The 21335-nt window shown below is 34.9% G+C and overlaps 4 protein-coding genes across 4 annotated transcripts; 1 reads left to right on the forward strand and 3 right to left on the reverse strand.

Moving 5' to 3' along the window:
- The first annotated feature begins 1405 nt into the window (after positions 1–1405).
- On the forward strand, positions 1406–7910 carry LOC106109846. Its single transcript, XM_013291485.1, has 6 exons — positions 1406–1560; positions 3861–3981; positions 4394–4600; positions 4844–5080; positions 5383–5669; positions 6781–7910. The coding sequence occupies exons 1-6, from the start codon at positions 1548–1550 to the stop codon at positions 7185–7187; spliced, it is 1272 nt and encodes a 423-aa protein (XP_013146939.1). The 5' UTR covers positions 1406–1547; the 3' UTR covers positions 7188–7910.
- Positions 7911–8094: 184 nt separating this feature from the next.
- LOC106106420 (protein DGCR14 homolog) lies at positions 8095–13085 on the reverse strand. Its single transcript, XM_013287002.1, is given in 10 exon segments — positions 8095–8435; positions 8918–8977; positions 8979–9038; positions 9965–10155; positions 10683–10856; positions 11608–11801; positions 12121–12255; positions 12552–12705; positions 12788–12966; positions 13029–13085. Coding segments are annotated over 9 exon segments (1437 nt in total). The 5' UTR covers positions 12944–12966; positions 13029–13085; the 3' UTR covers positions 8095–8122.
- Positions 13086–13467: 382 nt separating this feature from the next.
- On the reverse strand, positions 13468–14878 carry LOC106109901 (alpha/beta hydrolase domain-containing protein 11-like). Its single transcript, XM_013291552.1, has 3 exons — positions 14348–14878; positions 13862–14229; positions 13468–13640 (listed from the first exon to the last, which is right to left on the reverse strand). Exons 1-3 carry the CDS (start codon positions 14780–14782, stop codon positions 13502–13504), a joined length of 942 nt encoding a protein of 313 aa, XP_013147006.1. The 5' UTR covers positions 14783–14878; the 3' UTR covers positions 13468–13501.
- Positions 14879–15168: 290 nt separating this feature from the next.
- On the reverse strand, positions 15169–18404 carry LOC106105775. The gene is made up of 6 exons (XM_013286216.1): positions 17938–18404; positions 17358–17725; positions 17002–17125; positions 16356–16739; positions 15437–15801; positions 15169–15335 (listed from the first exon to the last, which is right to left on the reverse strand). The coding sequence occupies exons 1-6, from the start codon at positions 18376–18378 to the stop codon at positions 15197–15199; spliced, it is 1821 nt and encodes a 606-aa protein (XP_013141670.1). The 5' UTR covers positions 18379–18404; the 3' UTR covers positions 15169–15196.
- Between the last annotated feature and the right edge of the window lie 2931 nt (positions 18405–21335).

Genomic DNA, 21335 nt, shown 5'->3' on the forward strand with positions numbered 1-21335 from the left:
AAGGCCTGCGAAACAATGGACAATCGCGCAACAGTTCTACGATAGTTTAGCCCGCTTTTAGAATATTTTTATAAAAAATTATAGATAATACAATAATAAGAAGGGTTTCTAATTGCTTTTAATAGATGGACGATTTAAAAATAATGACATATAATGTGTTTTACGTAACATAAGTTGTATAGCTATTAACTGCACGTTAACATAATTATACTCCGTTACTGTACTTAGTTTTCAAATAACCTTTTATACAGTTAACTTACATCGTCATTGTACACGGACGGATGATAAAATCTTTACTCATCTAACTTAAATGGTAAATAACAGGAAGTGTTAAGAAGAAAATTGGTAGTCCGCTGGACAACGGGGCAACACTATATCATCAGCAGATACGTTCGTCCCTTTGACATCTGTCAATTGAGAAATAATCGCGCCATTTTAGCGGGAGTTAATGATTTCAATGTTGAAGTTAAATACGCTGTTAATTCATTTCTAAAATAAGTTAAAAGTCATATGCGAAAATATATAGCTGTTACAGTAATATTCAAAATTAGTTATAGAGTAGACATTACGAGCACTTTCCTTCAAATCATAATTAAATGAGAAAGTTTTGATGGATTGTTAGAATTTGTAGCCTAAAGTACTGAACGAATCCCGATGATATTTGGCCCAGATGTATAACAGTCTGGAATAACACATACGTTATTTACATAAGATTTTTAATTCTGCGCGGACGGAGTCACGGGCGAAAGCTGGTGATTCAAAAACGTCTCATTAGTATATCACAAGTGTCAAACTAGAGAAACAAAACACTACAGTGGTAGAGTTTTTGAGCGCATTCTTTGTAATGTCCGGTCTTTTGTATGTATGCCAAATGTTTACTGTAATATGAATTGGGATATTAAGTTTCAAATAAGAAAGTCCATGATCGCTTCATATCGTATCGTAATCCTAGTACTGCCGCATACCGTTAGAACGCCAAATGCCAATACGGTTATACTGAAATCGAAAATGACAGACTAAAAAACGCGGTATTTTGTGCCTATTTAAATCTTATCATATTGCCGCTGAAAGTGGTTAGCGATGCTGAGGATTCCAACTAATAATAAAAATAAAATTAACTTTAATTTAACATCAATAGGCAAGTTATAGTCGGTACGAAGCAAAACCTGTCATTCCCAAGCAATGTCCTATGCATTTACATTTAAACAGATCAGAGGGTCTATTACTAATATTAGCGTGACAGTTGTGAGATTATATCGTAGGGTTATCGACAAAGTATGAGATAAGTTGGTGTACTTTACGCCCGGTAGAAGCGCAGCACCAATATCGAAAGCGTTACAAAAATATCTCACGAGTAATCGTTATAAGCCCTCACTGCCGAGCTGTCACTGTGAAGTAACGGAAAACGCGGAGTGGGGAGCGGGCGAATAGTGCGTATTCGCGCGCCGCTACGATTGGATGTTTGTTGACGTTTTACCTTATTATTTTATCTTATTAGTGGTGTTTGTAAGTTTTTTCATCATTCCCATCCAAGACAGAATCTAATCATGGATTTAAGCGGTAAGTTAACAACAATTATATAACGTTTTTCAGACACAATAACCGGAATCTTGACATTACAAAAATTCCTGTATATAAAGAAAGAGACAGCTATAGGTTTCGAATTGACTTATAGAGATGTAATGTAATACTTATGTCGTTAGGAACTAGGACGTAAATCAAAGAGTTTTTAGGAACTTTCTCTACGACGTTGTACATCATAATAATGTCAAATCAGCAAACATTCATCTATTTATGTTTACATTTAGCTGCCAATATATTCTTTATGTTTCAAATATTTAAAAAAATACACTTTTATTTTTAATTACCGAAAAAAGATACCTTTTATAATATTACTCCTAAGATTATAAACGCATGAAAATAATAATACATCGGTAAAAACACAATGTAGTTGTTGCCCGCAACTTTTTTTATTCTTATTTACCCGTCTACAACATTTTGTAATTGAATTCTGTGAATTATAATTTTGTAGTATGTTTTTAATTTACATTATTGTTTTAATTTTAGATCCAAACAAGTTTTTAGTTTTATTAGCAACCATATAATGTTACCATGTCATCCGATATTGTAAACAAAAGTATAACCTTGAAACTAGGGTTGTCACTTTAGGTTTGCATAGTGCAGATAGGCTACGTGTTTGGCGTTAATCTCAAAGTGACTTGTTTTTTATTGTCGTCGTCCAGTGAGAATAGGTCGTCTTTTGGGTCACATATTCTGGTCACTTTAGCAGTTCAGTTATAAGATTTTAAATCAATACAGATTTATTTATGTGTCTACGTTTATGTCCAAATTGTGTTAACATAATTAATAGAAATATCGTAATAATCGAGAAAAGGATAGTTTATATTTATTTGTCCCAAATAGGGTTGGCAACAGTCAATCCGACCCGTAGAAATCAAGCCAAAACTTTCAGGTTTATAAAACCTTGTGCGCCGACCCTAACTGATAAGGCCAAGAGGATGATGAAGTATTTTTTGCGAAGGATTAAAATGACATGAGCTTACCTGATTGTTAGGGGTGTGAAACATTTTACAATGCCTTGATAATGTATGAAATAACAAACAAAAGATAAAAAAACTATAAATAATAATAAAAAATATACAATATCATTTGAATGACACAAACATAAAAAACAGAGGATCATAATATTTCAGATTTTATTTTTCCGTTGTTAATTTCTTGAATACAATAATGATGTTGTTTGTAGATATTTTTATATATTGTTATGTAGATATTTATGTGGAAATCGCCTTTATTTTTTTCATTCTGCGTATATGGCTAAAAAAAATTACATGTAACACATCGCCTTTATTTCCGTGAACCTCCGTAGTTATACATTTTGATGTGAACTTTCCTTTTCAAGATTTTTTCCGAAGCTCCAGTTACAATGTTTTCCTTGTTTCTGTACTGAATATGGGCATATCACGTGCACGGGGTAAAACATAACCAACAATCCAAATAAAAAATCCCCGTTCTTATCCTACTTCCGTATGGTCAACGAAACAGGTTTTCGTCCTAATAAATGAAATTATTTTTTATTATTTATTTACTATATGTTAATCTATCTTCCGTCATTTCTGTCGGCGCTTTCTTGTTCATGCGACCTTTCACGCAATCTATCCCTCTCTTTCTAAGTCCAACTATACCGATGTACCTCTACACTCATAACAAAAGTTCTTCTTACAAGCAGAGTATGTAAAATGCTGGCTGTTACTCGCGTTTTCGTCAGCGTAAAATTATAAAATAATACTCTTCTTCAATCTTTTATCTGCACCTGTGAAACATCCTGTATATCCTAACTCAATATGGTAACACCAATTGCAGGAAGTAATTACGTGCACCGTAGTTGTGTCGGTTGAAATGGATCGTATAATTACGTGCTAGGATTGTGCTGTGCATATCCGATAGAAATGTCACTCGTCATTTCATTTAATAGATTTATGTGACCATTTAAATTTAATTATGTGTTGGCAATTGTTTTATGAAGTACTAGCTTTTACCCGCGATTCCATCTGCGCGGAATTAAAAAAAAACAAATGCAAGTGGCCTGCGTTCTTCCCGACACTATATTTCATGGAAATCTGTTCAGCCGTTTAGACTACAAACAAAGATCCATCCATCTAAACTTTCGCATTTATAATATTGTTTTATGAAGTATATACGTGCATCGCCCCGAAGACTTAGGCTAGGTATAGATACAATTACCATTAATATCGTATGATTCGAAATAGTTTTTATATCTATTTTATATTTTTGATTATCTTACGACGCCCATGAAATAAGAAATTCTTCATTTTCAGTTGAAGAATTCGTGGATGGTCTTCTAACGAAGGACGCAGCCGAACAGTCTTCGGACACAGAGAAGACAGAAGATATACGCATGGATTACCCAGAATGGTACAGCGAAAAGAAATACAATCAGTAAGTTTCCCTGCAAGCGGTGTTACCCCAAACTATGACCTAAATTTCCCCACCAAAAAAGAGTCTTGGCTGCACTGCATAAGTGCTTGTTTTCACTTAGCGGGTAGACTTTGGCAGAGCTATCATGTTAAGCTGCAGCTCTACTGGCAATACTACATACTTCTACATATAAAAGACTAAATGTTTGGTCGCGAATTCGCCCGCGTTACATTAAAAAAATGATAATAAAGATACCCTATGTTTCTCACTGATAACGTAGCTTTTTAATAGTGAGGGAATTTTTGAATCAACCCAGTAGTTTTTGAGTATTTTCAACAGATAGAAAAATACAAATATATCATCTTTATAATATTAGTATAGAAGACATCATGTTTATTATCTAAGTAACAATTGTCACTAATTCCTCACACAGAGGGCGCCGCTTCTTCTGGGACAACTGCTTCTCGCTGATGTCATCGATGTTGTTAGGCCTGGTGGCGGTATTCGCTGTGCCTTCAATCTTGCGGGTGCTCATCAGCTCGCGCCGCTCCAACTCACAATATACTGCCTACAAGCGATACCTGTCTACTCTACTGCATACCGTCTCCTGGTTCGAGAACGATCTGAAACCCGGCAGCATGTAGGTATAATATACTCTATGTCTTGTTGAAACCAAAGATTAAAAACCTACCACAGGCAAACAGAACATTTTTACACTACAATTTCATTTTTTCTCTTTTTCTCCAATACCTAGATATTCCTCTGTTTAAATATTTTAAGTGTTCAATTGTAGAGTTATAAATCGTAAAAATATCACGTAACTTCGTGGTGCATGCTATCCAAGAGAAAGGCACTTCTAATAACTATTTTTCTGTATCTTCAGATCTTGGCAATCATTATACACGGTGAGATGTCGTCATTCGCGCGCCGACGTCGCCGCAAAGATGAAGGGCATAGGTAGAGTCTCACAGCGGGATATGGCGCTCACGCAGTTCGGTTTTATCGGCTTTTCAATACTTAAGCCGGATAAATTTAGTATCAGACCGATGCAATCGGAAGACTGGGAAGGCTACGTTCATTTCTGGAGGGTTATCGGAAGTATGATTGGTTTACAAGATCGGTAAGGCGGCATTTTTTATTTATAAAAAAACGCAAAAATATAGCCAAGGTTATAGGTATATAGTTTTTTTGCAATTTGCAATGCCTTATATTAAAAACTAGTTGTTCGCTACTTCGTCCACGTGAAATTAATTAATGATGAAAAATGTAGATTATGTTACTCTTTGATAGCGTAGCTTTTTATTGGTAAAAGATTTTTTTTAAATCAGCCCAGTAGTTTTTGAGTTATACCAATATACACAATATCCAAGAAGACAAATCTTTCCTCTTTATAATATTGGTATAGATAATTTTTGGATACAGGTACAATATCTGCCGTAAAAACTACCAAGAGACAAAACAGGTATGCCAACTATTATTAGAGCGGGTTTTCACGCCATCGTTGGACCACGTGCCGGAGTACTTCGAGCACATGGCGCGGGTCATGTTGGAGGGGATGTGGTCGATCAACCCGACTGTCAACACATCCGCATTGTTGTACTGGACCCGGCATTTAGCAGATGTACCAGGCTATGTATACACTGAGAAGGAGAGAGCGGACTTTCAAGACAAATTACGGGAACAATTAAAGGGAAAATCTGAAGATATTGGTGAGTTGTACTAATTTTATTCAATTGTTCATAGCTAGAAAATAAAACGAACCACAAACTTTTTTTTTTATAACATAAGGTGGCAAACGAGCAAGCGGCCACCTGAATCCGCCAAAAAGGCGAAGCGACTGCTGCCCATAGACATACGCGAATGCAGATGCGTTGCCTTCCCTTATCCGACGGAGGAGGAAACGCACATAAAGAGGACATTGCCCTTTCCTATGCATCTCCTCCACCGTCAAATCCACTTCCCCTTCCCATCCTCTCCTTATAAGAAAAGGGTGGTAAAGAGAAAGGGACTTAAATTAGGCCTCCGGCACCACACTCATCAGACGAAACACGGAATTGCTTCCATTTCACGCCTGCCTTCTGTGTGGTCGTGGTATTACTGGGGGCGTGCCGGCCCTGCAGTGCTAAGATGTTAAAGCGGGCACTACCACTGTTAACTAACTAAACATAACCTAACTTTTCGCCAGTGACATGTCAAATAATTGTATTTTCATTCCAAAATAATTTGAATTACATCTCTAATTACTATTAATGACAGGTTTCCCAGCTACGTTTAACGGGTTTTGGGTTGCTAACAACATGAAATGTGTTTCCGAACTACGTAAATTGAGTTTTATACTCCGTTGCAACATAGTCAGCATAACACTAAAGAATCACTAGGTAACGATGTAATGGAATCTTCAGAAACATAGCTTAAATAGGCAACGAGACAAAAAAAACAATAATACACCACTTAAAATCATAGCCTAATTAGATAAGATCGCACTTTTAAAAAGCGCGCTAAAACCTTATAGGCTAATTGGGTATTTAAAAAAAATGTACGTACCATAAATAATACAAATGTCTTTCTATCTAGATCATTGAGGTTATCATGGCAAGCAACATAATGAAAAGGTCAATAGAACTATAGACAAATATCTTCTAACCACAATTACAACTACTATTATTAAACTGTTATTAAATAATTATCTTATATTACATGATAAGTGTTTTATCATATTTTATTATCTTCATAACTACGATAAGTCAATAAGAACCACTTTTGTTCATAAACATACATTTTTGATCTGTGTTGTATATGGCATTTTTTTTTTAATTCCAGGCATAGATTCAACAGTATTTACTTCTCGGCCATCTATAGAAGGAATAAACGAGCGACCTCCTCGATTATTATATTTACGGGACTACGATACCATCGAAACAATCCCAGAATACAAAAACCTACCTTTCGCAGCGAAATACAAACTTGCAGTCAGCAGCATTTTATATGCATTCTATTCAACGTACATCGGAAAATTGTATTTAAATTTAAACTTCCTCTTTAGTTTAATACTTATGAAATATTTCCCGTATTTAGCCTTCTTTAGATTCGGTATAAAATCGTCTTTTGTTAATATATTTGTTGAAGATCCTGTCGATAATACGGAACCGAAACCTAACGCGGAGTATAACAAACCACCACCAGAATTGCCCTGGTACAAAGAAACATTATCTGTTTTGACATGGTGATTAATTGTTGCCATGTAAAAAAACTGCCAATCAGAGTTAATTGGTGTCCAGAAGACAGTGCAGATATAATGCTTCTTAGATTCTATAATTTTAGAACAAAAATACCGTAATACGTATTATCTTTATTTATTATTAATTTCCTAGGCATTTATTTTAATCTGTATTTAGGCGAAATCATAGTGACGTTTAGGAATTGTTGCTATTTACAAAAACCTAATTTATACTTTATGGTAGTGTGAATAAGTATTATATTTCGTTGTTACGTAGTTCCATATATTTGTAAAAAAAGAATTTATTAACTACTTAGATGTAAGTTTTTTGGCATATCAATAAATACTCGGAGAAAAAAAAACATTTCGTTTAAGTAAATAAGATTCTCGTAATGAAATTGATGGTTGCCATATTCTAAAGTTGACCTAGACATCTATTAGGTCGCTGTATTCAATTAGAAGTCAAGATCAAATATCAGTACCGGTTTTAGTGCTATTAATATCTCCCTGTGCTGTGCGATTTCTACGGCGCTGCCATTTTATCAAGTTTTGTAGGAGGAGACTAACAGACTATTTCGAGCCATAGGCTAGCAACAGGCTTAGACACATAGACTATGCCGAACAAAGATTATTCACTTATATACTTAGCACTTGTCAACAAATATGCGACTAGTTTCGTCTTGTACTAAAGTAATTAAAAATAGTATTTTATTTATTTGACAATTTAAAGTATGTAAAATATTGCATAAACTTTTTTTATTAACCTGAAATTGTCATCACGTGACCCTACATTTTTTATAAGAAGCAAATTATTGTATGTGATAATAAATTTATTGTTATAAACGCCTTGTTTTATTCCAACCTTTTCTTTATATACCATTATTGTCCCTAAAACGTAGGTAAATAAAATACCACAATAGTATTAAAATTTATTTAAAATACAAATCAGCTTGTATTAAAAAAGTCTTGGGCTTTTAATCTTATTCGTTTAGCTACATTTATTTGTAGCAAATTATCTGTGAGCGTATCATTTCTGGCAACACTGTCGCTGTCAGTTGCCGGTGTTGCTAGTTTCTTTGCGTTCGGTGTTACCAGTGGCGTCCTGTTCGGTGTGGGAGTTCTCTTTGGCGTAGTACTATGTGCTAATATGCCCATATCATTAGGCGTTAATTTCAATCTAGGTGATAAAAGATGTTTAGCTGCGAGTTTTCTAGCCGCCGGTGACATACTAGCTAAGCGTTCTGTGTTCGTCCGGAAACTGGAATAGAATGAAAATTGTTTTATGATATTAATTTAATCTAAAGTACTTCTAATATACCCTAATCCTGCGGTTTATGTTTTTACCAAATAAAAGTTTCTTCTAAGAATAAACCGATTTCATATTATATTATTGGATGAGGTTCAGTGGCGCAAAGGTTGAGTTGAAACACGTCCAAGTTCGATCCCTGCTATATACCAATGAAAATTTCATGTTTCCATTTACACATTCTTCCGATTTCCTTTGAAAACATCGTAATACCCGTGTCATAAATGTAAAGCGAAAGTTTTGATGGATGGGTGGAAGATTTTTTGTCACGTTATATCTACAGATTGGCTCAACAAATATCTATGAAATTTGTCACAGATGTAGAATATAATCTGGAAGGACACATAGCCTAATTAATATTCTGTTTTTTTTTTCGTACACAATGAGTTGCGGGTAGATAAAAATAGTTGTAATGTAATGCAGTACTAAGTTACCTCGGTGTGTGCGGTGTGAGTCGCGGCGTGGTAGGCCTGCGACGGCGCGCGGCGCGCTCCGAGCGCTAGCCGCTCGCGCGCCCCGCCCTCCAGCATGCGGTACGCCGCGCCCGCGCCCACACTGACACATTTTTTTATATCATAAGTTGGCACACGAGAAACCGGCCCCCTGAATCCACCAAAAAGGCGAATTGACCGCTGCCCTCAGACATCCGCAATTGCAGATGCGTTGCCTTCCCCTTCCTATGTATATCCTCCACCGTCAAATCCACTTCCCCTTCCCGTCTCTCCTTATAAGAAAAGGGTGGTAAAGAGTAAGGGACTTAAATTAGGCTATTGTATTCACTGTGCCAGCTGATTGTCAGTTATTGCGCGCTACTGGCCAAGTGTGAACCGCGCATACGATAACATTGCATGGGCGTCCTCGGAGAGGGCAAAGGTGGCTACCCCCCATACCTTTTCTAGATCATCGGTGACCATTCAACAGGCGAAAAGAGCTAGCAAATTAACATTAAAGATAATTTCATTCACTATGAAATTAGGTCTATTCCTAACCCGAAACACATTCCGAAAACGAATTTAACAATTGTAGATTCCGCTTTAACATCTTATTACCATCGGAATCTCGACTACACAGAAAACAGGGTTGATGTGGAAGCAATGCCGTGTTTCGTAAAGAGTATGCGTGCTGGAGGCCTAACTTTAGATCCTTTCCCTTCCCATCTTTTACATAAAAGGATTGTTGGTGGAAGGGGAAAATATCCTCTTGCGCGCTCGTCGCCACATCCAAGATGAACCTCGCCTTTTCGGCTAATTGAGGTGTCCGCTCGTTCGTATTCTAATAATATAAATGCGAAAGTTTAGATGGATGGATGTTTGTTAGAGTTTGTAGCCTAAACGGCTGATTTTCGATGAAATTCGGCATAGATGTAGAGGATAGTCTGGAAGAACACATAGCCTACTCACTTGTGTTTCTTTTTAATTCCACGCTGGAGAAAGCTGTACTTTAACAAATACTAAGTTTAAAGTAAATTTAAATGTACTCACGCCGGTAAGGGCGTGTCCCCTCCATCGAGTCGGAAGGGCGTGCCTTCAATCTCCCCCCAGGTCATGAGGGGCGAGCAGTCGGGGGCGGCGCCGGGCCGCGGCGAGGGCGTGCCCACGTACCCGAACTCGCACGACTTCTCCGCAGACAGACTCACGCCGTCCACACCTATCTTACCTGATATACTCGCGTCCTGAAATATTTATTTCTATAAGTTCGTGTCTAATCACAAAATAAGTAAAAAGGTGAATAATTTGTAACATGTATAATAAATCAACTTGCCCTCATCCTTACGGAGGGTCTACACTAATATTATAAACAGGAAAGATTTGTATTTCCATATGTATTAAAATAACTCAAAAACTACTGGGCCGATTTCAAACATTCTTTCACCATTAGAAGGGTAATTTATCTGTGAGTAACATAGTGTACATTTTTTAATCTACGCGCAAAGACGCGAGCAACTGTTAGTTTGATATAAAATAATATTTTCTTTATTTACTTGCAACCAATTATTTATGACTTGCTATTGCTCACGATCCAGTCTACGTTGTATTAAAAAAAAATATAAAATATAGCCTATGTTATTTACTGATGACGTAGATTTTAGTAGTAAAAAAAATTTGAAATTGGCCCAGTAGTTGTTGAGATATTTCCATGCATACAAAAATCCAAAAATACAAATTGTTCCTCTACATAATATATGTAAGTACAGATTACCTGAGTTTTAGCAATAGCAGTGATTGCTTCTTTATTCTTAATATGGTCGAAGGGCGGAGCTCTAAGCCTCGTGTTGACGTGTTGCAGCTCGGGCTTCGGCGGCGGCCTCTGGGACTCCGCCCCCGACGGCACGTACATTATGTAGTTCTTCGCTTTATACTTCCATGTATCTAACTGAAACAAAATTCACATAAGATGATTTACTTAGAATTAACTGATTTTCTTTTAAAAATTACATGGCTGGCTACGATTCGGCCCTAAATGCGATTAGAGACAACTTTGGGAAAACAATTTTTCTCGTTCTAACCAATTAACATTCGAGCTATTTACTAATTAAAAAAATGTCAACAGGAAACAAATGTGGAATTAGAGAAGATGCTCCAAAATTACTAATATTATAAATGCGAAAGTTTAGATTGATGGATGGATGGATGGATGGATGTTTGTTAGCGTTTGTAGCCTAAACGGATCTCCATGAAATTTGGCACAGGTTTACAGCATAGTCTGGAAGAACACATAGGGTACTTTTTATCCCTGGAATAGTTACGGTTCCCGTGGGATTCATTAATTTAGTTTTTTAATGTTTACTCGATCATTCTGCAACGTTTCAACATATCTTATTGAAATTTGGCACAGATATAAAACAAAGTCTAGAGTACACATGAGATAAGCTTCATCCCCGAGAAATGTCCGGTTCCCGATGGATACGTAGCTTTTTGTCTATTATAAATGCGAAAATTTAGATGGATGGATGTTTGTTAGAAGGTATCTCCTAAATCTACGACATTTAGCACAGATATAGAACATAGTTTGAAAGAACACAGGCAATTACGTTTGTTTTTTTTTTCAAATTCCATATGAATGCAGTCACAAGCAAAAGCTAACAAATTAAAAAAAATGCACTATAAAATAATTGCTCAATTACCTCATGAGGTCTTTCCATCTGATCCGCTTGTTGTTCAATAGATGGCAGCGCCAGTACTGCGTCAGCCAATATGGCCGACTTCACCTCCGCTTCAAACTGTGACGCTAACTTCGTAGCGCGTTTTTTATCTTCTAACGCTATAACGCGATCGTAACTAGCGTTATCTTCACTAGTATGTTTCGCTAAAAAAGAATCTGTAACCAAAAACAGTATTAAAAACAAAATAAAAAAAACTTAAAACGATGGTTTTGTTATTATAGTTAGCTTTTCTTACTTCGTCGCTTTTTAATGGTGCCAGAATATTTAAAAGCGGCCAAGTAGTTTCTGAGTTATTATAATACATACAAAAATACAAATATTTCCTCTTTATATTAATATAGTAGCAAAGAAAGTGGCTCCTGAAGACACTGAAAGAGTGTAAAGACTGCCTGTAAATATCCACAAAGAGGTGCTCTGTAATTGATGGAGGACATACAAAAAGCATATTTCTCCTTCCTCATCCCCACTACTTACCTAAACTATGATTTTCAGTGATATCTTTACACTTTTCCTTTTGCTGTTCTGGCTGTGGATCTTTCAGTTGTATAGGAGTTGATGGTGATAAAGGTCTGTCCACACCGGGAGTGTCAAATGTCGCTGGAGAATTATCTGTTGAACAATAGATTTAAGAATTACATCAACAAGGTTGGAAAACCTATGAAATTATTTATTGTTTTTTTATAATTATAAAGAACAATATTTTTACTCTTTTTTCAATTAGTTAAGGCTTGTGGGTATAATCACATTGTCATACATGTTCTTAAGACATAAACTTTACTAATAATCAAAATATAGTAGTATCTATTTTATCTTTACAGGTTTTTAGATAGTTTTTACATACTTTTGTATGGATGAAAATAAGTTAAAATCAGTAAATTATTATAATTTACTTGTGTACAACTTACATGGTTCAGTAGGTGGTCTACTGCCGCTGTATTTCCTTGTCAACTCTTGTAGTCTTGCGTAATCCTTATTCTCAGTTGCTTCCAAATAATCATTCTGAGCTTTTAGCTTCTCCAAATCCGGGAAAAAATCTCTCTGAATTATTTTAGCAATACCCTGTAACATTATTTATAGTAAAATAAAATATCAGGCTTCGCAGGCAGATAAAACATTAAAAGGGTATTAAGATCGTTTTTACCTCCACATACTTCTCTTCGTCTAAAACTTCAGTTTTTTTTACAACTTTCTTCTTAGGTACTTTTGGAACTTTGAAAACAGAACTTTCTTTTTGTAATAAAGCTATGTTTTCTAAGGCAGCTGTACCAGGTTTTGTGATATTATTTTCAGACGCCATTTTATTAAATACGGTACTTATACCTTTAATGTATTAATAAATTATTAGTTATACCCTAGTTAATCTTTAATATGTTCTTATTTACAAAATAAAACTTATGTTTTTAACATTTTTTCCAACCAAACACAATACTTCACTGACATGTGTCAATGTCAACTGTCACTGTCAAATTGACAGTGTCAATCTCTAGGTATCGTTTTTTTCATAATTTATATAGCTGTGGGTTCTTTCTTTTTTGAGCTAAAGTTCACAATTCTATGATAGAAGTTTAAAAACCTAACTTCAATTCTTTACTGTACCCAAAGAAATCTATTGTGTTTCTATATTTTTCCGTAGGACGAAGGCGTGGATTTTTATATTACAGGTTAAGCTAAAGTTACCATCATCAATCAAGTAGTATAAAATTTATTGAAAAAGATGGGATATTAATAAAATAATTATATCAGTAAACAATAACATAATTTATTAACAATTAAAGTTGTATAATTTTTTAAACTACGAATATTCTAATAAAATATTGCTACATCACAACAATTGTACTAGTGAGATTTCGTGCTATTACTTCTCAGCTAGAAATTTGCAAACAACTTCTAGAAACTTCTCGGGCTTTTGACTATGAACCCAATGTCCAGCTCCTTCTACTAATGTTAGTTCTGCCAAGGGAAAATATTCTTGGATGTCTGGCAAGTCATACTTTCTGCAAGAAAATAAAAAAAAATCATCAAGAGTTAAAATATTAGCAATGCACAGGCTTGCCAATAACCCCCTGCCTTTTAAAACCGACCGCGTCCCATGCTGTCATCTTGTGGCTAATACAATAAATACATACTTTATTTCCTTAAAAGGACTTTTCATATTACTAAGTCAACTCTGCCTTTAAAAAAAATTTTCAAAAGCCAAATCACATTTCTAACTTACCCTATATAATCCGAAAGTGATCCACCGATAAACAAACTTGGTCCGCAATATTGTAAACCCTTTAGATTACTTGGGAAACAAGAGATATGCGATTGAAAATTCTCCTTCAGTGCTGGCAGATTTACTCTCCAGGAATAAGACCCAGTATTAGTCTGTACTAAGTTGGTTATCAAAAAGTTTCTCAAGTTAATATCTGGTATTATTGACTTTAGTTGTTCATCTGCTAATTTTCTAGCCTTAGACATAGCTATGCCAGATCTGATGGTAACACCTGACATGGCATCAAATAAACTGACCATAGAATATATTTGTGGGCTTGTTTTTACTGGAGAAATGTCAACCACTATAAGACTGGATACAAGGTCCGCCTGAAAAGATATAACGTAAAATTAACATGAAAACAAAATATGTGTTTAATAGATCTTTGAACCATTCCAAATAAAATTATAACTAAAGAATTATTGGCAAAATTTACGTACAACTTACACATAGTAGTGACAGAACCATAGCTGTTCGTCCACCCATGCTGTGACCTAATACAGACACTTTAGATAGGTCTAATTTCTTCAGGAGCTTCATAACATCGTGAGCCATATGTATATAGGTATGTTGTGACGAATGGCGACTATCACCATGGTTTCTAGCATCGATACTGATCACTTTTCTTCCCGTTGTTCGGTGAATAGCTTTACTCATACTATTCCAATTATTTTTCGATCCTAAGAGCCCATGAAGAATGATCAAAGGAGGTCTAGTACAGTTTTCATCTGATGTACTCTCATAAGAAGCATAAGCCAAATCTACTGTTTCGGAGAAACTAGGGTCGGTGGAAGAATATGTTCTGGAAACCGCTAATTGCGACAACGCCGGGATTTTTATTTGTTTCAATAGGTTTTTCTGACATAGTTTATTAAGAAACATTTTGAATTTTACGGAAAAGAGAAGAAAATGTAATTTAAAACTAAGAATTTGGCATTCTTATTTCTTATTCTCAATAATTTTTTGACATTCGCATTTGTCATTTTGCTACTGTCAATCTGTCATTTTTATTTATGGGATCCGGCAAAAAGCTTTTATGGCTATTCATCCACCAAAAATCTAATAGGTATTACATTTTTCCCACGGAAAAATGAAAAAGCAGACGCAAGCCTTTTGCAATAAAGTGCATGTAACATAAAACAATAAAAATAGGAAGTTCCACTTTAAGACTACAATAGTAATAGTATCAAAGGAGCTGTTTTACAACCGAACAAAATTTTTCAAGAGCATTTCCCGCTTTTCCTTGACTACTGCATTAAAATGAATGATAGTGAACAAATTCAAATTACTTATATTTTAATTCAATAATAAAAAACGTGTTACAATTTTTAAAAATTCCGCTGGATTGTCGGCGTGGACATTATGACCGGCGCCTTCGATGTACTTTAATTCAGCTTTCGGAAAAAAAGCCTTGATTCCATTCAGATCTGTTGATCTGAAATGAAACATGTCATTTAATATTTAAAAAAATAAAATGATTCAAATATTCAGGTACAGTCTAGTAGCGTTCAAACCAAAACAATGTACTTGACTTACGGGATATAATTGGAATTCCCTCCTCCGAGAAATAAAGTTAAACCAGGAAAAGTTTTCCCTGACATGTTAGGAAAAGTAGCAATGTCCATGAAATGTTTACTTAACACTTCAACATTGCTAGACCATCCCACTGTTTTGTATGGTGTGACTCCAATATTCATTAAAATAAAACCAACAGTATCTGCATTGAGTGATTTCGACTGTAGTTGCTTTTTCGCATATGCTTTTGCTTTATTCATATCTTTAATTCCATCGAAGCTAATCGATTTCATCGTATTCAAGACGTTCGGAATAAAGTCATTTAGTGCACCTGCTGTCGACACCGGAGAAATATCCACCACGACTAACTTCGATACTCTCGCTGGCTAAAAATCTTGCTAATATTATAAATGCGAAAGTTTAGGTGTATGGATGAATGGATCTGTTATAGAGTTTACCTCGTTAACGGCAAGACGGATTTCGATGAAATTTAGCGTAGATGCATAAGTAGTGTGTTCTTCCACACATTGCACTACGCAAAGTGTGGAAGAACACACTACTTAGTTTTTTTCAGTACAACGCGGACAAAATCGCGAGCAAAAGCTTATTGTTGCCAAAAATTTAAAGGGCCATTAAGAATGTCAATCAATAGGGCCGATTTTGACGAATAATTCGTGTTTTTAACTACGTTTTTGAATATCAACCAACGCCAAAACATTAGCAAAAGCAACGCAGCTACATGTTGCTGCACTTTAAAGATAAACGTTGAATTAATCTTGCAACTGGATAAAACGACAGAGAGATATTTCTTATTGTAAATCTGAATATATTTATTCGTGTTATTGATAGTTTCATTGTCGTAATATTTCTACAAAATATATTTTTGTATGTGTTTATGGTATACAGGGGTTGAGTAATGTTAACATGTAAGAATAATAACCTCAGTAAGTGCCAAAACCATAGCAGTCCTTCCTCCCATACTGTGACCAATGAAGTCCGCCTTTCTGATACTTAATGAGTCCATAAGGTTTTTCAGATCAGCCGCCAGTTCAGGGTAAGTATGGCTAGGATGATGAGGGCTATCGCCATGGTTACGAGCATCCACAGCTATTACTGTGTTATTTGTTAAATGAACTATCCTTTTCGACATACTTTCCCAATTCCTTTTAGACCCCAATAAGCCATGAAGAACTATAATTGGATTTGCGAAATCCTGTTTACCGTGAACCCTGTACGCTACATTAACAACTGATCTAATTAAATTTTTTATACTTTTGATTTTTAAAAATAATCCGAAATTATTTTTGTATAGCATATTTCCATTTCATTTTATTGTTTTCATTTATACTTGCAAAGCGAAAAACATCTTTTTATGACGTTGATTACAATGTCACTGTCAGTAAAAATAACATTATTCTTCATATTTATTTGTTTCGATTTTATACATTTACTATATCCTAGATAATATTAAAATATAAAATACTATTGATTATTATAAAATCTGTAAATAAAATAGTATTCAAAAACTTCACTGACACGTGAAGTACAAAACCTGGCAACATTAATAAGTGTGGCCATTATTTAAGGCGGGGGATAATTATTTCAAGAAAACCTCTCGTGTCTTCCAAGTGTAAATTGTGATTCGTGCTTCGCAAATATGTAATAACTGCTGAAGGGAAAAAATCACGAATTGTTGGCAAATCATCTGGTCTGAAATCGAGCAAAATATTCTAATGTTACTAATATGAGATGGAGAAAATAGCGACAGGTCACGGCGTAAAACCTGTCATGAGTAGAATACATCGTGACAAGTCAATCGAACTGGAAGGCGAAAACCTGGTGAAACTCTAAGTTCGAAATTTAAACCATAAATGTAATAATATACACTTAAGCTTTTAATAAATCCACTATTCAATAAAAATATTCTTTTTATTCAACTTACGGCAAATATTCCGATAACTGGCCACCGATAAATAGAGTAGGTCCATAATACGATTTTCCTATTAACTTTTTCGGGAATAAGGCCATATTATTAAAGTTTTTAATTAAAACATCAAGATTGCATGTCCAGCCTATAGTTAAATCTGTTTTCAGGACCACATTAGAAAGTATCAAATCCATTACGAGGTCATCACTTAAGGACTCTTTTAGTTCTTTCTTTACTCTAGCTTGTGTAGATTCTAACTTCGTCTCATTTTTAAAAGTTATTTTCTTCATTATAGTAAATATTTCTGAATATAACACTTCGAATTGTTTAGGTGATGATGCCGGTGACACGTCAATTATCATAATTCCTGCTGCTACTTGAGGCTGTAAAAATAATAGTTATTTACAACTATTACAAGCCTCTACCTAAAAGATTTTTTTCTAGACGTTACTTTTACTCTGTTGAAGCGCCGATAGGACTGCTGTGTGGTCCAGAATTTGAAATTCGAATTAACTACGCATTTACTACTGGTTCTTATGGAACCTCTCTCTTTAGGATTCCATTTATAATATTATTAATAGTGAATTCAAATTACCGCCAATAATGCTATACACATCGCAGTTTTACCACCGATTCCATGTCCTAGGAAGAAAGCTTTATCTACCGATAATTTCTTTAATAAATTCTGAACATCGACAGCCATTTCTTCGTATTTGAGCGAGCTGGTGTGTGGACTCATGCCGTGATTTCGAAGATCAACTATAACCACTGGCCGCTTCGTCAAATTGTTAATGGTCTTCCCAATGCTATTCCATTGCTTTTTATTACTCAACAAATCGTGTAATATACAAAGAGGTGGCGGAATGTCGTTTGGAGTACCAACAATCTGTTGTATCACTTTGTACGACAAGCTCACAGCGGTTCTGACGCAATAGTTTATTTTAAATATATTTTCATCGAGATAATGAACATTTTGATATAATATACAAGATCTCACAATGCGAAACATAATTTTGATAAAAATATTTAAAATCATACAATAATTCGTACATTTTTTGACAGAATTTTTGACATGTTGACTTTTTTGAACTTTTATTTTTTTCCTTTTATAACAGCAAAGGCTTAATGAACATCCTGCCAAGCATTAGATAAGAGTTAAAATTCGTGTGGGTTTGTATTGTAGTTAAAAGGCGCTGCTGTAGATATCTTAATTCAGTTGCTAAAACCGGCTCTGATAACAACTATTAATAGATCACCAATTATTGAGGACATAAGGGGTCATTATGGGTGACATAAGGAAAATGTTAATTGTAAATGCGGAGGGGTATACACCTAGAAAGAGATGAATGGATTGCGTGAAAGGTGACATGGCCAAGAAGTGAGTGATTACTGAGATGACGTATGAAAGAGTTATGTGAAGCACCATATAGGATAAGGAGGAAGATTTTGATGATGATAAGTGCGTCTTTAATTAATAAATAAAAGCAGGACACACATAACATAACATTTTATAAGTAGTTAGTACGGCACTGCGTAATGAAAAGCGTTACAATTCGTAACGAAAGTGCGTTCCAGTTAAGACTATGTTCAAATACTCTGTTATATATAAAATAACCGTTATAATGTCAAGTATTTTAATTTCACTAGACTGATCATCACCTGGTTTACTCTTTTCACGTAGGATTTCGTCTTTCAGATCGTCTCTCTTCTTGATGACGTCACATAGATATGTCAAACAAGGATTGTAATCCAAATATCATTCTATCTCTTTCTAATTTTACGTTCTATTGAATGTCTCTTCTTCGTGCTGTTCTTTACCGTTCTTGCACCTTCACCAAAGCGTCAACAAGCTGCCTCCACGCGACTATGGAAGGAAATTAAAATTTATAATTTTGTACTTAATAAAAAAAAACAACCAGTATGGGTTACCGACCTTCGAACTGCTTTAACTTACTTATTTAAAATACAACGAATAAATTTTAATTCATTATGAATCTTTACTTTCAATTTTAATACCAAGTCATTATTAACATAGGAATAATTATTTGTATTAATAGGCGGTGACCGTTAATTCCAGACATGTTCACATTTTACTTTTAATTAGAAATTTAACCAGCATGTATTTAAAAAAAACAAAGGAAGGTTGATTTAAATGGTTAAGTCCCTTTTCCACTAACGCAACAGTTGTGCGACTTGGTGGACGACCGCAATTATTACATACTAGCTGTTCCTGTGCGACTTCATCCGCATGAAAATAGGAAAATATTAATTTATTGTTCACATTTGTCAAATTATCAATTGCAAATGTCAAAATGACGACACGAAGGCAACCTTGCTTCTTTGATGTTGGCAGCAACTTATAGTCTCTTTCCGACATCAGTGTTTTTATCCAAAATATTTACCCCTTAAAATTTAATGATGTTAAAATATATAGCCTAAACCGTGACCTTAGTGTGGGGCTTTTTATTAAAACAAGAATTATCCAAAAATATGCTGTAATTGCTGACATCTTAGGCAACAAAGAAGTGTGTGTTTACGCTTTATTATAATAGAAGACAAATACCTGGAGGATAGCTTTAAAAACCAGATATATCTTTCCGGGCTAGCTATACTTGCATTTCAAGTCCCTTGAGCGTCGCTATGATAGAGATAGAAGGTTAGTATCCCCCATAGAGAATCGAAACATGTGCAACAGATAAAAACTAGATCAAAATAGTCAGGAGGCTATCTGCGCCTATGGTTGGTATACTCGGTTGCCAAATTTTCATAGATAAAAATCTACCTTTTGTCTTGACTGTTAATGTAATTAGTAATTGCATAAGAGTTAACATTCTTGGAAATATGTCCAAAATGTTGGCATGTCAACAATCGCAATTACCTAAATATCTATTAGTCAATTTACTAACAAGTTAAACACTCATTTACTAAAGTAATTACAATTATTAACCACCTTATACAAGTAGAAGATAAACAATAAAAATACTAAATATCAATCCATACACTATATCCAACATGGTTTGTAATATGACTAGTGATATAAAATGTATGAGCGAGCTATGCGATTGTCGATTGTTTCCCAATTCAACGGTTTAGTTGCAAAACTAAAAATCGAGTAGTATGCATACCTTCATATACGCTCTTAGGAATCATATCTAATCACATGTGCGATAGTTTACTCATAGTTTCTGATATGCGCACGCTCTTACTGTACGAATCATTCACATCATGTTTGTAGACTTTTACTAGACCTTTGACAGTAGAAAACCATTGCTAAAATCATCGACAAGACAATCTTTACTTAGCTTTTTTATTGACCGACTTCCCTAAAGGAGGATGTACTCAATTCGTTTGTTTTTTTTTTATGTGTGTTGTTACATCTATACTTATGGCCAGTCCCACTAGCGGCTGTCTACCTCAGACGATGACGATACTTATTTACAGGTCGGTTTTAGGCTCGATTATAAACAAATAACTCGCACAAACATAAATTACCTTGATATTTATCGCGCGTGTTTTTAAAATCGAGTTTTAAAATTACATTCTAGTAATGCATAATATTTACATAACTTTAGCCAACATCGCAGAGGTTTGTTTCTTATTTTTCTTGTTTCATGTTATTGTAAACGATAATTGTTAACTACAAGTGTTTTAGTACAGTTTTAAAACTAGCATTTAAGACTAAGTCATCTGTGTACTAAGATTTCACGCAACTTCTTAAGAAATAACATGTTTTGAAAGGACGCTTTCGCCTAAATCGCGACGATAAAATTAAAACTGTAATAATTCTTATACTAAAATTTGTTACGAAACTGACGGGAAGAAAAAACTAATTTGTTACGAGGCGAGTGGGTATAGATAAATAAATTCAAAATTAGGCTTTTAAAACCTTTTCCATTAAGCGGGTAGTCGCTTACTTATGTGCGGCCTATAGAATATCAAACGACATCGATCATAGATGAATTGGCATCGCGCTAGTGAAAAAGAACCTTTTCT

Source organism: Papilio polytes, unplaced genomic scaffold (genome assembly GCF_000836215.1).
Source record: "Papilio polytes unplaced genomic scaffold, Ppol_1.0 DF824269.1, whole genome shotgun sequence".
NCBI classification, from domain to species: Eukaryota; Metazoa; Arthropoda; class Insecta; order Lepidoptera; family Papilionidae; genus Papilio; species Papilio polytes.